This window comes from Triticum aestivum, chromosome 4B (genome assembly GCF_018294505.1).
Source record: "Triticum aestivum cultivar Chinese Spring chromosome 4B, IWGSC CS RefSeq v2.1, whole genome shotgun sequence".
Lineage (NCBI taxonomy): Eukaryota > Viridiplantae > Streptophyta > Magnoliopsida > Poales > Poaceae > Triticum > Triticum aestivum.
The window spans coordinates 602959465-602975877 of record NC_057804.1 but is presented as its reverse complement, the minus strand read 5'-3'; the positions used below and the strand labels follow the sequence as shown (position 1 = coordinate 602975877).

Genomic DNA, 16413 nt, shown 5'->3' with positions numbered 1-16413 from the left:
GATGTCAAGGCTGAAGCAACACAAGACAGACATCGTCAATCTCAAGTGGTATTCTAATAGCATCTCCAGAAGATGATGTAAAATGGATGTAAAATTAACATCACCAAAAACCACCTGACTACAACAGATGAGGTAAAAACTGTTGACTCTGAACTTAACTGTCGAAACTGAAATTTACTGTTGAATCTGAATGCTACTGTCGAAACTGAACGCATGGTAGCAGAGAGGCACTTGACATTTACTTTAGGGAGGGCCTGCAGTTCATCTTCAACCTGCACCCCCCTGAGCCGCCAGCCACCACCGGAGCAGGAGGCAACACGCTGTGGTTTTTCCGACGCCGACGATGCATGGTGGAGGGGCATCCGACAGCGGCTCGTATGTAAGGGCTGGTGGGGAAGCAGGGGGTCACGGCGGCGGCTAGACTGCGACGGCGCTCGGAGATCCACAGCCCGACAACGATGCGCGGAGTCCGGGGTTAGGATGCGCGGGGTGGAGGTGGGGCGTGGTTGGTGGTAGGGCCGACCGCAGCGCGGTTAGTGGTAGGGCCGGCGGCGGCGCGGTTAGTGGCAGGGGCCGGCGGCGGCGCGGGCCAGGGAGGGAGGCGGCGGCGTGATGCGGTGAGGAGGAGAGGGCAGATGGGATTGGGAGAGGATAGGGCCGGTGGGTCTTTTTTCTTTGTACCAGTCGGTTAGGTTCCTCGGGAGTTTGGAAACGTCCGCATCGCGCCTTATATACAGCGTCGTGATCAGAATAGTTTCCTCTCTCTCTCTACACACACACACACACACACACACACACACACACACACACACACACACACACACACACACACATATATATATATATATGAAACGAGACAATAACTTGTTTTTCAAAATTATTTAGAGGATATTCACCAGAATGTCAAAGTGCCAGACATATTGTTGTCAGCACTTAATAGTTGTAAACAACAATATGGGATGGAATCATGTATACGGTTTACCTATAAGAGAGCCGAAACCTTGTGGCATCTTGACACAAATGATGCTTTCTACATTATGAAAATCCTGCATTTGTATGTTTGTTATTTGGATAAAGGACCCTAAATTAAGAGAGCGATTTCTGTAAAAAGAAATGCATTAGAGAAACAACCAATTTGATGCTAAGTTGCTAACTGTTGCATTTGAAATGTAAATAAGCAAATCATTGTTAATAATAGAGCAAAAACAAATCAATGGACATTTCAAACAAAGTTTGTTTAGAAAAAATCAGAACAATCCTATGTAAGGGCATATATGTTTTCTTTGAGCATGCTATAGTCAGTTAGCCACTATTGGTATTTTGGCATGGAATTTTTTTGACACTTTGGTTTGGTATATGTTTGGCTATTCTCTCCTGACGTTGCTGTTTACTGATGCAGAGCCCAAGTCGCATCGGCCGGAAGCAGCCAAACCTAGCCGTCACGGATCCGAGTGCGTCCAGCGCCGCCGCTGCGGCTGCCGGGATGGAGCCGGAGCTCGACAGCACCAAAGCCGCCGCCGGCAACCGCAAGCACCTGGCCATGCTCGAGCGCCTCTCCAAGCGCACCGCCGCCTCCTCCGCGGGCTCCCCCGAGGCGTCCCCCGTCGCCGCCTTCCTCTCTCGGTTCGCCGCAGCCAAGGCCGCCGCGGAGACCGCCCTCTCCGCCTGCCGCTCCTCCCCCGACGGCGCTGCCGCCTCCCTCGCCGCGGCCTCATCCGCCGTCGACGACCTCGAGCGCCTCGTCGCGGAGGCCTCCCACTCCCTCCCGCCGTACGAGCTCCGGTCCGCGCTCGCCGCCGTCTCCGACCTCCGCGCCGCCCACAAGCTCGCCGCCTCCGAGATCCGGCCCAAGAAGTCATTCTCCTTCAGGAACAAGAGCAAAGCCACCAAGAACCCCCCGCAGGATCCTCCCGCCCTGCCCCAGCCGCCCCAGGAGCAGCCAAAGCCTAACCCCGATGCGATCCTGCCAGGGTTTGGGTTCAGGAGCAGGAATGGCGCTACCTTGGTGAGGGATCTGAGAGCTGCCAACGAGAAGGATGGGGATTTCACGCTTGCTGATCTTGTTTCCTGTGAGGTTTACCTCAAGGGCAAATGCCGGGCGCTGTACATTCACAAGTTGAGAGATTGCCGCGTCTTCATTGGCCCTGTTTTCGGCTCAGTCCTCATAGAGGATGTTGAGCGCTGTACATTTGTGATGGCGGCGCATCAGATCAGGATTCACGAAGCGAGGGCAACAGATTTCTACCTGCGGGTGAGGAGCAGGCCGATCATCGAGGACTGCAGCGGTGTGAGATTTGCACCACATGCTTTGAAGTATGAAGGGATTGAAGATGATCTGAGGGATTCTGGGCTTGCTGAGGACACTGGTAACTGGGTCAATGTGGATGACTTCAAATGGCTCAGGGCAGTGCAGTCACCAAACTGGTGCTTGGTTCCCGAGGAAGAGCGTCTGCCGATTGTCGACATTTCAGAAGTTCAGGAAAAGGAGGATTGTAAGTGAGCTGCTCGGGAGGTTTCGCTTTTGGCCCCAGTTTTGGATTAATGTTCTGGACTGTTGAATCTTGATGCTTTTGGGGATTACATCTTCCGTTTATTCATGTTTATGATCTCATTGTATCTAGAGCTCGCCAAACTAGGGGTAAATTGGAAGCGCGGGATGCTTTAGTGCGTATTCAGAAGGGTGTTGATTATTTCATAGTTATGCATTCTTAGTAAGATCATGCAGTTTTCTGAGCAAGAATCATGCTTGGTGTATGAGTTTTGGTTGATGGGCATCTGAAAGCAGACATGTTTATTCAGGTGTACAAATATATTGGTTTATCAAATTCTGTGACCTTCAGTGCTCCAGGAGTTGAGGAATTTATAATTTTGCAGGAATGCATGATTTTGTGGTACTGGTACATAGTCCCCTTCCTGCATGTAAAATCTGTGTTAGCCAACTTCTCCAGCACTATGTATTTCCTGCTGGAGGTACATAAGCAACCTTGCCCATACAGTACACACCAAGTATTAACCTACACCTCTGCAGCACTATGTATTCCCTGCTGGAGGTGATGGCTTTATATATACCTGATAGTGGATGAGAATGGCAAGTTCAGAGAGGACAGTCTTCAGAAATGGCTAAAGGCCCTTGCTCCTGCTAGTGGCAGTGACTGTTTCTTCTAACCTTTTGCAACATCGCTGTCTGGGTGCAGACGGATCCGGAGAAGGTTACAAGCTGTTCCAGGACCTGCTGACATAGTTGCATGAAGGCGAAATTTAAGCAGCATATTGCTGTTGCTACTACAGCACAGACTCAACATCCTTAAGGGCATGTACAATGCATAGCCCCAGGGTGATGCCTCGCATGCCAATGTAGGATCAGATATTAGGTAAAGTAGGTTCGGAGGTAAAGTAGGTTCGGATAGGTAAGCGGGGTCCTCTACAGGAGGTGGGTGATTGGAGAGAAAACGTGTGATCCGGTGTCAAAAGTTGAAAAGGTTGGAGTGAAAAATAGAGATGCATGTGTACTAGAGTCTTTATTTTCTATTTCTTAATAAGGCCCACTAGTGGTAGCTTGCATTGGGGAAAAAATAAATAAATGGAGGTGCCTCAAACTACTCCCTCTGTCCCAAAATTCTTGTCATTCGTATCTAGACAAATCTAAGACAAGAATTTTGAGACGGAGGGAGTACTTTTTTTATGGGGCATCTGTATCCATATGCCAGCATTGTACATGCCCTAAGGAGCTAGCACTCTAGTGTGTTGGTAGATTCACAATGTCGAGGGGACCGGGAGAGCATCGGCAGCACCATTGTCGTCGTCATCAGACATCGAGCTTGGAATTCTGGCAAAAAGATAAATTAGGATTTCAGTTGGCCATTTTTGTTTTTGTTGCTGTACTGTACATACACGCTGCATATTGCAGAATTTGAAGTAATAATAAAATCTAGTTTAGTTTTTTTTTTCTGTCCATCTGCATCTGCCGAGTCCAGTACAACAAGTTGCAAAGGTCCATTGCCAAGCTGTATTTGTTTACAAAACAAATGATCGAACGTGAAGGGTCTCGATTGAGGTTTTACATTTGACCAATTCGAAGACAAAATTGTTTACACGGGTAAGCAACAGCAACAACAATGGTGGGCAAAAGGAAATTTCGGAACAAATCTCACCAAAACTTGAACAACGGGTAGCTAAACTTCTGGTAGCCACAAAACAGGCTAAACTCATCATCACGTGCAGCGAGGAGTTGAATCAAAACGGCGGAATTCTATCTTCGGGCCATTTTCTCTCCACTCTGCCGATCTTCGACGGCGGCCAGATGATGTGGGTGACCCTCCCATTTATTAGGCCTAAAGGGATCTGAAAAAACACCACACGTTAATGAAACAAGTCATATGATGCAACACAGAATAGAGTTAGTCGAAGTAAGAATTCCCTGCGCGATATTTAATTAAAAGAAAACTATGTTTCCATGTCTATCACAACACTTTGTTTGCTCTAATGTATCCTATGCTAATTCTAGGACGGAAAAAATTGTATGAGACCAGGTCTCACAAGCCAGAGTGTGAGACCCGCCTTGATGGATGACACGTCACGATGTCAATCTCAAAGCAGGTAATCCCAGCAACATGAAGAAAACACCACTGCAGCCTGGCAAGCTTAAAACTCTTCCACCTTAGGCCCTAGCACACAAATGTGCCTGCCTTCTAGTGTATTGTGCTGTTGTGTTACTTACAGTATGGCTTTCCCTGACTATCAGATTTCTTTTTTCTTTACTCTGCCTTTCTTTAGTGTTTTCTTCTGTTAGGTGTTCCTATGGGTAGGCACCAGAGGTTTTTTTATTTATGAATCACCACATGCTGAAGACTATAGTGTATCATTTTTTTTTTGCTTCAGACTGCAAATACACAAAGATAGTATAGCATGTTGCAAGAACCAGAAGGCTTTTTTTTTTTGAAACGGAGAACCAGGAGGCTCTTTTTTTTTTTGAAACGGAGAACCAGGAGGCTGGGAGCTCAAGTACTATGTTCTGCTAGTCATCCAGCATGTTCTAGCATATAACATGACATAGCATTGTTTTAAAAACCATTATGAAGGAACCGTACATGAAATTGACATACTCTAGGAAGCTTGCCAATTCTTATAACTGTTCACTGCAAATCTCCACATATTTCTGGTACAAAGCTTAAGCATCATACACAGCCAGTGAGATTAATATCCCCACCGCAATAAGACTTCACCAATATATGCATATTTCAGGGACCCAGTTTTTCTATGGAAGGAGCTCACATGATAGTACAATAGTGCAGGTACTCAGGAGCAAAACGAGGTTACTCCAACATTGAACAAACAAGCTTCTAACACTGGAGGAACTAATATGTTCCACTCAAACAACTGGACTTCAACGTTTACCCAGAACAGCCAAATCAAAGTAAAATCGTTTTGTAAAGCTGAACAGATACTGGAGATGAAAGTAACTTACTGGACCAAATGACCTCGAATCCCAGCTTCTAGCAGCATTATCCCCTTCAACCCAACAATGCCCCTGTGGGACCTTAATTATCTCAGAAGACGCAGGGAGCTGTATCCACTCACCAGGTAAGCCAATCAGTCTCTTGACGAACACTTCCTTGTGATTACTAGGGCATCTGCAAACAGAGAAAAAGTTGCATGGATTTTCGTGATCATTTTTTTTACGCTATTTTCCGGCAATATCACGACACATACTTGAACAAAATCACATCGCCGCGAGAGAATTTGTACTGGTCGAGGCAGGCCTTCTCCGCCAACACGATGTCACCTGGTTCGAGCCGAGCAACCTGGTCAGCACACCACAGAATCACTGAGTATGGATTGCAGGATAACCCAACTCTCCATGCCTGCACTGATCTGTGGAAACCAAAGCCACGAATACCTCGCAAGGCGCTGTCGGTGGCCGTCATGGTGGGATGCATCGAATGGCCCTTTATGGCGACCACGGTGACGTAGCGGTCGGAAATGGTGATGCCGATTACACCCCCGGTCACCGACATCTTGGCGATCGACCAAAGTTGGCTGCGGGCTCCCATTATCAAAACTATCCGGTCACTGCATACAGGTAGGGTCTGATCTGAACCTCTGAAGTGCAGAGACACTGCAGAAATGCAGTGAGCTGAGCTCTGAAGCGGAGACACTGCAGAGATGTACGGTACTACTAGTACATTAGTACGGCAAAGAATTATGCAGCTAATATAGTGGATGACGCAGACGAACAATTAGATGTAGATGGAGCAGATTAGGAGAAAACTAATCCAATCAGCCGAGGCTCTTACCGAGAAATCTTTTCCGGTTCCGTGGAGGCGGAGGCTGGCGGCCAAGGCTTTGGAGCGGCTCCGTGGAGGTCGGCGAGGAAGAACGGCGGGAGTGGCGGCGGCGACGACGACGACGGTGTGTGGTGGCGGCGGATGGTTTGAGTTGTCAGGGCGTCGGAAGCCACAGGGTAATTAGCGAAGCGCTTACGGCCCGCCGTCCGATCGCGTAATCAACGGCCCATATCAAACAGCGGGGCCTCTCTTCTGTACTAGTTCTGTTCGGTTTAGGCCACCACTCCGACCCTCACCCAAACCCTCGCTGCACTTCCCACCGTCGGCGGCGGCGGCGGCGACCACCCCACCGACCGCGCCGCGTTCGAACGTCGCCGGTCGCCGGAGGCGGCCGCCCTCCCCTCCCGCTCCGGTAAGCTCCCCGCCCCCTCTTCCTTCCTCTCCGAAGCTGCTCGCGTGCTATAACCCCCTCCCCGGGCTCCAATCCCGCCCTGTGCGGCTATGAAATCTCTCATGTAGCCCGCTGCCGCTGCGCCCTAGAGCGGCCGCCGTGCCACAGCTTAGCGTCGACGCGGGCGTCCCTGCTGCCTCCACCCCGTCCGAGGTCTTCGGCGATTGATTTAGTGATGCGCGAGCTTTTAGTCGTCCAGTGATTACTTCACGAATTTAGGGAGTGTGCCGGTGCCCGGTGGCTGGTCTCCTGTCTTCACGAATTTGGGGCGTTTAGGTCCGCCCCCTGTCTGCTCCCCGCCCTGTATTTTTGTTCGAGCAAATTTGTTGGATTTAGTCATTGAACAGCTCAAGATAATCACATGATGTGGTGGTGGGTAGGTGACTTTTATAAGTAGATTGATCCATTTCCCAGGCTTGAACTTGTTATTTTGGTGGTATGCCGTGCAATCGATTGTTTTCACCTGTTCTGGTGCCAGTGAATAATCAGGTGTGCTACTCAACGTTTGCTATGCAATGTGCTGGTTTTTCCCAAACTCCAGTTTTAGATTTTGCTCCAGTGCTACACTTCGGTTTCCATCTATTTAATAATATATACTTAATGCTGAATCTGGCTCAACTTGTTATAATCTTTCTCAAACTTCAGATTTTGATTTTTTTTTTTGTGTGTGTGTGTGCGTGTGCAAGACCTTGTTTCCTTGATTTTCTTATTCTAAAGTTCACTTTTCTGATAAAATGTTTCTCTATGCAGTGGAATCTGAAGGTTCCCGCCAAAGCTTCTCAACTCGGTTGTAATCTTAGAAAGAGAGGTAGCAGCAATTGCAGTTGGCTGATGGACGGGTCTAAATCTAATGCTGAAGAAGATGACTATCATGTGATAGGAGATCTAAGATCACCAAAGATTCCAAGGAGAAGTCCTGATGGTTCCAAGGATAGGGATTTTGATAGGAGGGAGAGAGAGGACAGGAAAGGTTGGGACTCTTCAAGAAGTGAAACTTCTGCAGACATGGCTGATACAAGAGATGGTGGTTATTCTTCTGACCATAATAAGCACGGCAGGGAAACAGAGATGATCCACGACCACGCAGATGAGTCGGGAGGAATTAGAAAAGGTGTAGACTCTAGTAGTTCAAGGGGCGGGAGATCCGATGAGGATATCAATGAGAGGAGGGGATCTGCTATGGCTGAGAACATCAATGAAGATAGCAGATCAGTGGATCAAAGTCATCAAAAGGAAGAGATTCTTGGGCATACAGTGGAGTACGGACATGAAAGCAAGGGTGGTGTGGAAAAAGTGGAGACATCACCCAGAGTGGGTAACGATGGATGGGAGTCATCAGGGGATAGAAGGAATAGAGACGCTCCACCTTCACAAATACCAGATACACCAGACAGAGGGAGAGACAGCAGTTGGAATGTGAAAACACAAGAGGTTGAAGGATCTGAGCAGTACAGTAGGAGCCGTCAATTGCGAGATCCTAAAGAGGCAAATGTTTCTGAATGGAGGAGCACACAGGAAAGGTTAGATGGCACGAGTTTTCATGGTCGGGCTGGGTACCGGCAGGATTCCAGGGGTAGATCTGAAAGTTTCAGAGGTTCTTCAACCTATGGAAATCGGTATGACAGGTCTGATTCAATAGAGATCAGGCCAAATAGCAATTTTGATTTTGGGCGAGAAGGCTCTGTTTCTGGAAGAAGATCTGATGTGGGAGCTCCTGGAACGACTGATGATAGTAGTACCAATCATCCTGAAGCAGATCAAAGTGGTGGCACCAGCATGGTTTCTCCATTTACTCAGCAAGGGCCTAAAGGTGATAGATCCTCTAGAGGAAGGGGGAGGCCAAATGGAAGGGATTCTCAGAGAATTGGAGTTCCGGTGCCACTTATGCCGCCACCTTCATTTGGTGCACTCACCCTGCCACCAGGGCAAATGCAACACATGGGGCCAAATATTCCCCATTCTCCAGGCCCTCCTCTTCTACCTGGTGTTTTCATGCCGCCGTTTCCTGGACCTATGGTGTGGCCTGGAGCAGGAGGTGTTGATGTCAACATGCTCTCTGTTCCACCTAACCTTCACATCCCTCCTCCAGTTGCTGGCGAGCATAGGTTCACTCCAAGTATGGGAGCTGGACCTGTTCATAATGTTCACTTAAATCAAATGGGCCCAGGAATGGGTACTCCAACGAATATGTCAGGATTGGGTTTTAACCAGATGAGCACACAAAATCGTGAAATGGCACATGATAAGCCATCTGGTGGTTGGGTGCCACATAGGCATGGTGCACCGATCAGAAAAGCTCCTTCAAGGGGTGAACAGAATGATTACTCTCAGAACTTTGTGGACACTGGCATGCGACCTCAAAACTTCATTAGAGAATTGGATCTTACAAGTGTAGCGGAGGACTATCCAAAATTGAGAGAACTCATACAGAGGAAGGATGAAATTGTTACTAACGCTGCTTCACCACCGATGTATTTTAAGTGTGATCTACGGCAACATGTTCTTTCTCCAGAATTTTTTGGTACAAAGTTTGATGTTATTCTTGTGGATCCACCATGGGAAGAGTATGTTCATCGTGCACCAGGAATAACAGATCATATTGAATATTGGAATGCTGAGGAGATTATGAATTTGAAGATTGAGGTTGTTGTTCTTGTCTGGTTGTTTCATCCTTTTTAAGGATGTTCATTTTATGCCTCAGAATTATTAATATCCTTCTGTGAATTGTTTGAATCAACAGGCTATAGCTGATACCCCCTCTTTTCTCTTCCTTTGGGTTGGTGATGGCGTAGGTCTTGAACAAGGCCGTCAATGTTTGAAGAAGGTAAGACAGCTTTCTCTTTCAGTAATCTAACACATGCAGTTTTACGTTCTGCTTTATTGTCAAATTTCTGGGCAATGGCATGATGCCAGCTTACAGAAGGTCATCCAGTCTCATGTGTCCTCCCCAAAACATTATAACCACAATGCATTTTGATCATGTTTTCTGTCATTGCCATTCCGTTTAGTTGCAGTCAACTCTAATCTGCATAAATCTCGCACTCTTTCGAATGTGGTATTCATCTGTTTCAAAAGATATAGGCAATGTTTTATTTAATTTAGATCTGTCATACAGTTTCCAGCTGAATGATGAAACGTAATAATAGATGAAGCTAGCTGAAACATCTTTTTTGTCCAGTGGGGATTTCGTAGGTGTGAGGATGTTTGCTGGGTGAAAACCAACAAGAAAAATGCATCATCAGGTCTGCGACATGATTCTCGTACATTGTTGCAGCATTCAAAGGTAGTGCTGTTATTAAGTATTATATGTTTTATAGCATTATTTTCTGTTTTTACTTTGCAATTTCCCCATGTCTCTGGGATTCTTTTGAAGTATCCATCTTTCTTTGTGCAGGAGCATTGTTTGATGGGTATAAAAGGAACGGTACGCCGTAGCACTGATGGTCATGTCATCCATGCGAATATTGACACTGATATAATAATAGCTGAAGAACCCACTGATGGTATCTATCTCGTAGCTGCCATTGTTAATTCTCATTATTATTATTCGTTTTATGATATCTGTCTTCTAAACTGTGCTGAGGCCACTTTTCCTTTCCTATCTTGTTCCTGTATGAAATTAAATTCACTGTTTTGTCTTTGTTGTTGTCATGGTATGAAATTTATGGTTTGGCCCATGAAAGTGGAGTATGATTTTTAAAGAAATTGACTTGTTGATACAAGCATATTGCATCTGGCTTGTGGAAGGATTGGTTTATTACAACTGGTTTGAAGAAAATTGTATTACCTCTGTTCCTAAATATAAGACGTTTTGGCAGTTCAAATTGAACTGCCAAAACGTATTACATTAGTGAACAGAGGTAGTACATCTTTGTTGCTGCTATTTTCTTGTTGACCTGCCCATATGAAGCTTGAACTCTGAATATAATCCTTGTAACGCTAATTTTGAAACTCAAACAAAACAATATGGCGTTGATTATCCTGAAGCAGCTGTAGCAAGTGCGCCACTATGCATGCATTTTCTGCATAATAATCTCATGGCAACCATCAAAGTATGTCCAAGATTAGAAAAACATTTATTCATGTGAAATGTTTTTTAGTTTTCCTAAAATGCATGAGTGTGCACATTTAAAAGGAGTTGTTAGAGATTGCATGTGTTGTACTGCTGATTCTTGGCATAAAGGTAATGGGATGTTGTTAGAGTACGTAATGCGCCTAATGGGCCCATTAGTCTTAGGGTTAATTAGAGATAAGGGTCGTTTGCTTAGGGGTCAAGTAAGCCTTGCTTGAGAGTCAAGTAAACCTCTCTATATAAAGAGAGGAGATGTATCAATCTAATCAAGCAAGAATTAAGAAGGAAATCCCTTCCCTCTTGCCTGGCCGTGGGCAAAAAGGCCCCCGGCCAGCCTTCTCGCGCCCTCTTTCTAGCAGCGCCATAACAGATGTGGAAGATGAGCAGATGTTTTTGACTCGTGTAAATAATCGTACTATTTATCCTTGCGTGATAGCCTTTTGCAGAATAGCTATGCCTTGGTCATTTTCATTTTGGTATGCTTGAAAGAAAAGCACATATTTTGGTGAAGTTACTAGGGAAGGTCTTACTACTTTCTCTTCTATGATCATGGTACAGATATCTAGTTATCCATTTGTTGACAGCTCGGAGTGTATTTCAGAATTCCTTATGTTTACATTGTTTTTTTTTGAAGTATAGCATTTAAAAAAGAAGAGAACGCATCCATTGAAGCATAATATTCGTTTGTGATGTCTACAAGTATATGTCTTCTTTTACAGGTTCAACGAAGAAACCTGATGACATGTACAGGATCATTGAGCATTTTGCTCTTGGAAAGAGGCGCCTTGAACTCTTTGGCGAGGATCATAACATTCGGCCTGGCTGGCTTACTCTTGGGAAAGACTTATCATACTCCAACTTCAACAAAGAGGTAGAAAGCTGGATATTCAACTTTTATGCTCGTGCACAGTGTTACACAAGAGCATATGCCTTGCCACGATCTCCACACGTCAATGTCATCTCTGCTAAGAAACTTCACTCTTGCAGGCGTATAACAAGAACTTCGCGGACAGCGATGGGAAGGTGTGGCAGGGAGGCGGCGGTCGGAACCCTCCCCCTGGCGCTCCGCACCTGATCGTGACGACTCCAGAGATCGAGGGGCTCAGGCCCAAGTCACCCCCGCCGAAGAACTGACAGCATCTGCGCTAATGGCGGAAGACCCCTCCATGGAGCTCGGTGAACTGTGACCTGTTTTCAAGCTGCAACTGTGGCTACATTTCTTTTTCCATATCTGTAGCTTTTATTTTGCACCTTGTAGGGGGGGTTGAGCCGCTCGTTCGTCGGAAAAATGTACTGTATGTCAGTGTCATGGATGTTTTGATGAAACGGCAGCAATCAGAATAAGAAGCTTACCTTTGCGCGTGCATGGATTTGTGTTTGGGCACTTGGGGTGGCTTAATGCCTCTCTTGTGTGTAATGTGCAACTCTGCGCCGGAGAAGTGTGATCACCTCTTCGTTGGCTGTGCCGTCGCAAATATTGTTTGAAATAAGATCTTGCAGTGGCTTGCCGGTTCCGGGAGTGCCCGGCAGTGGCAAAGACCCATGGTGAAAATATAGATATTTGACACAAAAATAAACTTGCACGACAACATGTAGACATATAATTAAATGTGATATCATATCCAATAATCATGAATACAATTGCATATTGTACAAATACTCCCTTCGTCTCAAAATAAGTGTCTTAACTTTATACTGGCTCTAGTACAAATTTGTACTAAGCTTAAGACACTTATTTTGAGATGAAGGGAGTACTTATTTGAAGTGGCATATGCAAATTGTCACACCACTACATAAGAATGGGGTTGACGAAGAGGCTCTCAATAGTCTTTTGAAGATGCATGCCAAAGGTGTGAATCCATCTTTCTGATACGCATAGTATATGGTCCCACTATTAATCAAGTTTAAAATCCGCTTCACCACCCGGAGCGGTGCCCCATGTTCAAAGCGAGCTTCATTTATTGTTTTCCATCCAGCTTCAAGCAGTGAATGGATTCTGGCAATAGCAACCTCACTTATTAGTCACTTGTGACCCTATGCTCGACCATGTAAGACTCCAAACAAGTTGCCACATCAGCCTTGGCCTTCTCGCCCTACAATTTTATACAACATTAGGCTGGTCACAATGGGAAGGAATTTAGAAGTAACATCACACACTCCAATACAACTTTGCTTATGTGGCACATATTTAATGAAGAGAGAGGTGCTTGTGGTAACTAGCTAAGTTACCGGAACATCACACACTCCAAGAAACAATGAGTCTATAACCTAATAAATACATCGTTGCATGACACTACATAGATGTTCCTACCCACTATGAAGGTAGTAACATAGTCTAGTGAAGTGTGTAAGTTACTAGCTTATGTTCTTGCCCATTGTGACCAGCCTTATTGGTTTGATACATTACCTTTGAATGGTCAATGCAGTAAAAGGTTATAGTTAGGACAAAAGCCAAAAAAAAGACATACTTTAAATGCAGCAATGTACAATATCTTCCCGCCTGCTATAATGATATTAGGGAAACTTGTTGCCCACTCAAATGCTTCCTTGGTTACTTTATCACCCATGCCAACCATCAAAACTATAGACAAACCCGCTAAGAGCATCTCCAGCTAGGACCCACGACGCCCCCAAGCCCCTTTTTTAGCATCGGCGGGTAAAAAACGCCGCAGCCAGGCCCCCGAAACGTTGTTTTTCGCCGGTACTAGCAATTTTTAGCGCTGGCGCGCCCACCCCACACCCAGCCCCCTGGAGGGCAGCTGGGAACGCCGGCGTCTACATTTTGCAGCAGTTGCCCCACTTGCCAGCCCCTCTCTCTCCCATCTTCTCTCCTTTCTCTCTTCTCTCTCCTCTCCCTTTTTCCTCAGCCGCTGCCCTACCTACCGCACACAGAGAGCTCGCGAGGCCGGCACCGTCGCGGCCTCCTCCTCGCCGCCGCGCCTCTGCGGCCTCCTCCTCGCCCTCCCCTCGCCGGCCACCGCGGCCATCGTGCAGCCCAGCTCGTCTCGCCCTCCGCGGCCGACGCGGCCTCCTCTCGCCCTCCCTCGCCTCCGCCCAAGACGGAGAAGGACGGCCTGAAGGCGATGGTGGTGGCCGCCGACACCGACTACACCCAACAAGGCGCGATGGGTGCTGGCCGAGATGGCGCGGCGTCGGCAGGCCCAGGCCATCAGGGACGCCATGGCTCTGGCGGAAGCCGGTGACCTCGGCGGGGCGAGCGGGCAAGGCGAGGGCGGCCTCGGCGCGCGCGCGGCCGGGCGAAGGTGTAGCGCGTCGGAGCCGGCATGCTTGGCCCCCCTTCCTCCTCCTCCCCCACCGTCGACGCTGGCCACGGAGGGCGCGCGCGGCCAGGCGTGGGCGCGGGCGGGCGCGGGCGTGGCCAGGCGCCCCCTTCCTTCCTCCTCTCCGTCCTCGTCGGCGCCGTCCACGGAGGGCGCGCGCGGCCAGGCGCCCCCCTTCCTCCTCCTCCCTCCTCTCCGTCCTCGTCAGCGCCGACCACGGAGGGCGCGTGCGGGCGCGGCCACGAGCGCGAGCAGCAGCGCCAGGCGTGGTCGCGAGCAGCAGCGGCCAGGAGTGGGCGCGCTTGGGGGTGGAAACGACTAGAGATGGTTTCGTTCCCAGGCTTAAAATTATCGCCGGTGGCCCCCCAGGCGGCGAAAAAAATGCCTCCTGGGAGGCTCAACGGTTGGAGATGCTTTAAACCTACGGATATGAATGATAAATTCAGGAAATCTTCAAAGCCTGACTTGTGATTCTGGTGTGACCATTCGGCTTCTTGGAGATGATAAATAGAAAATTTCTGAAACTGTACAAAAGACAACAAATTAACCATGAAAGCAAAAGGTGTGATAGATGATAGCATGTACACATCATATTTAAAAGGATGTGTGCATCCCTAGTGAGTGCAAGGATGGAAAAGTGAAATTCTATCCCTAATCTTAAGTTGATAACAAGAAAGTTCTAATCCCATCTAAGCTATATTCTTGTGCACCTCATTGTTGTAATCTTGGTGACCACTACATAGGGTAGAGGAGTTAGCTTGATGGGGATTGAAGATTGCGTCTTGGGAGGTCTTGACATGATTAGGATGGAAGTTTAGTTCACGGATCTATGCATCATTGTTCCTTTTTGTGTCACAGATCCCTATTTTATTTGTCAGTCTATTCTGACCCTTTTGGAACCCTCCGCGGTTACTAAGTGTCATGCTTATGTATTTCAAACTGCCCTAAACATTATAATAAACTAGATTTTGTGGTTCTTTAAGGTACATGATAGGAGTCCACTTTTTCATTATCCTAAAAAAAATTAAATATATAATGTATATGACCGTGTACCGCTTTCTTAGCATAGGTAACATGGTAGGTGTCAATGAATGCTTCATCTTCAGCATCCTTAAAGATCTTCAAGAGTTCATTATAGAACCTTTTCAAGTAGTCGGGTAGAAGAAAAGTTGCGTTCTCATCCCATCTACTTGTTAGATTGCAGATAGTTCAAAAAAAAAACTTAATTCGGTCATTCCTTACATTGCATGTTACCACTTTTCCGCATAAGCAGGTAAATCCAAACTACTAACCTTTGTATGGTCGCATTTAGTTGCCGACTTTCCTCTATGGTAGCATGGGAATCATATGTGTCATCTGTCATGGTCATTAGCTCCATTAGCTTGGTAAAGAATATTCTTGATAGGGTGAAGTTTTTCTCATGGTACACCGCATATGGTGCATAGTAACCCTCCACCAGATGGTCCCGAACATAGTTTAGCCCCACATATCCATAAAAATCATCCGACCACCTGGAAATATTTACTTGAAGTACTTTGGTAGTTTAGTAAAAGAAATTATTCCTGCGGATTTTCACAAGCTTTCCAACGCCATCTCATTTGCTCAATTCCGACAAACCGTTTGAAAACTAAATCCAAAATATGATTCACGTTTTCTGTTTTATTAAAAATGGTTTTTTAAAAAACTGCTCTTAAACCGTAATTTTTTTGCACAGGTGTCAGGGAAATACAAAGAATTGCACATGCGCCATGCAAAATGCAACTACTACTCGCATGGCCCGTGAGGAAATGAGTAGTAGGACACCTAGGGTGTGTTTGGTTGCAGGGACGAGCTGGAATGTCACGGGTCGGACCCATTCCTGGGCCTCATTCTTGCGTTCAGTACGTAGGTGGACCGGGAATGGACTCGTTCCCATGTACCGAATATTCGGCCGATATCCGGAACGAGGTGATACCTCGAAATTGAGCGGACGACGCGGAACCGCTCGTTCCCCTCGCTGCCTCCTCTCCCCCCGCGCACTCGCCCCTCTCCCTCACGACTGTCTCTCCACTCTCGTCTTTCCCAAGTCCGGCGGATGGGTGGGAGCGACCAGGCCAGCGAATCCACCACAGGGCGGAGGCAACCTGCTCTATGGGATGGACGGCGGTGGCGACCTGATATATGGGATGGGCGGCGGCGACCTGATCTGATAGGGGAGGCGGCGACCCGATCTGATAGGATACGGGGCGACCCAATCTACCATGGTCGGCGGCGACCTGATCTGCTAGGCGACGGCGACGACCTGATCTAACGGGGGCGGCGGTGATACGATCATGCCTAACACTA

General features: G+C 47.2%; 3 protein-coding genes across 3 annotated transcripts; 2 read left to right on the top strand and 1 right to left on the bottom strand.

Annotated features, from left to right (window-relative positions):
- The first annotated feature begins 1369 nt into the window (after window positions 1–1369).
- LOC123093516 (tubulin-folding cofactor C) lies at window positions 1370–2839 on the top strand. The gene has a single exon (XM_044515498.1). It carries the CDS (start codon window positions 1394–1396, stop codon window positions 2498–2500), a length of 1107 nt encoding a protein of 368 aa, XP_044371433.1. The 5' UTR covers window positions 1370–1393; the 3' UTR covers window positions 2501–2839.
- A 1070-nt stretch (window positions 2840–3909) lies between these two features.
- LOC123093517 (mitochondrial inner membrane protease subunit 2) lies at window positions 3910–6493 on the bottom strand. The gene is made up of 5 exons (XM_044515500.1): window positions 6294–6493; window positions 5897–6154; window positions 5710–5782; window positions 5465–5630; window positions 3910–4341 (listed from the first exon to the last, which is right to left on the bottom strand). The coding sequence occupies exons 2-5, from the start codon at window positions 6048–6050 to the stop codon at window positions 4234–4236; spliced, it is 501 nt and encodes a 166-aa protein (XP_044371435.1). The 5' UTR covers window positions 6051–6154; window positions 6294–6493; the 3' UTR covers window positions 3910–4233.
- A 17-nt stretch (window positions 6494–6510) lies between these two features.
- Window positions 6511–12173, top strand: LOC123093515 (N6-adenosine-methyltransferase non-catalytic subunit MTB). The gene is made up of 7 exons (XM_044515497.1): window positions 6511–6696; window positions 7486–9378; window positions 9476–9559; window positions 9914–10018; window positions 10130–10238; window positions 11527–11678; window positions 11795–12173. The coding sequence occupies exons 2-7, from the start codon at window positions 7567–7569 to the stop codon at window positions 11939–11941; spliced, it is 2409 nt and encodes an 802-aa protein (XP_044371432.1). The 5' UTR covers window positions 6511–6696; window positions 7486–7566; the 3' UTR covers window positions 11942–12173.
- Window positions 12174–16413: the final 4240 nt, after the last annotated feature.

What these genes read in the sequence shown, in the direction of transcription:
- LOC123093515 (XM_044515497.1), top strand. Translation starts at nt 7,567, where the DNA reads ATGGACGGGTCTAAATCTAATGCTGAAGAAGATGACTATCATGTGATA. An exon ending in CATTGTTGCAGCATTCAAAG is followed by an intron (nt 10,019 to 10,129) that starts GTAGTGCTGTTA and finishes TTCTTTGTGCAG; the next exon opens with GAGCATTGTTTGATGGGTAT. An exon ending in AGCTGAAGAACCCACTGATG is followed by an intron (nt 10,239 to 11,526) that starts GTATCTATCTCG and finishes CTTCTTTTACAG; the next exon opens with GTTCAACGAAGAAACCTGAT.
- LOC123093517 (XM_044515500.1), bottom strand. Translation starts at nt 6,050, where the DNA reads ATGGGAGCCCGCAGCCAACTTTGGTCGATCGCCAAGATGTCGGTGACC. An exon ending in CACCGACAGCGCCTTGCGAG is followed by an intron (nt 5,783 to 5,896) that starts GTATTCGTGGCT and finishes GGCTCGAACCAG; the next exon opens with GTGACATCGTGTTGGCGGAG. An exon ending in GGCGATGTGATTTTGTTCAA is followed by an intron (nt 5,631 to 5,709) that starts GTATGTGTCGTG and finishes CTCTGTTTGCAG; the next exon opens with ATGCCCTAGTAATCACAAGG.
- LOC123093516 (XM_044515498.1), top strand. Translation starts at nt 1,394, where the DNA reads ATGCAGAGCCCAAGTCGCATCGGCCGGAAGCAGCCAAACCTAGCCGTC.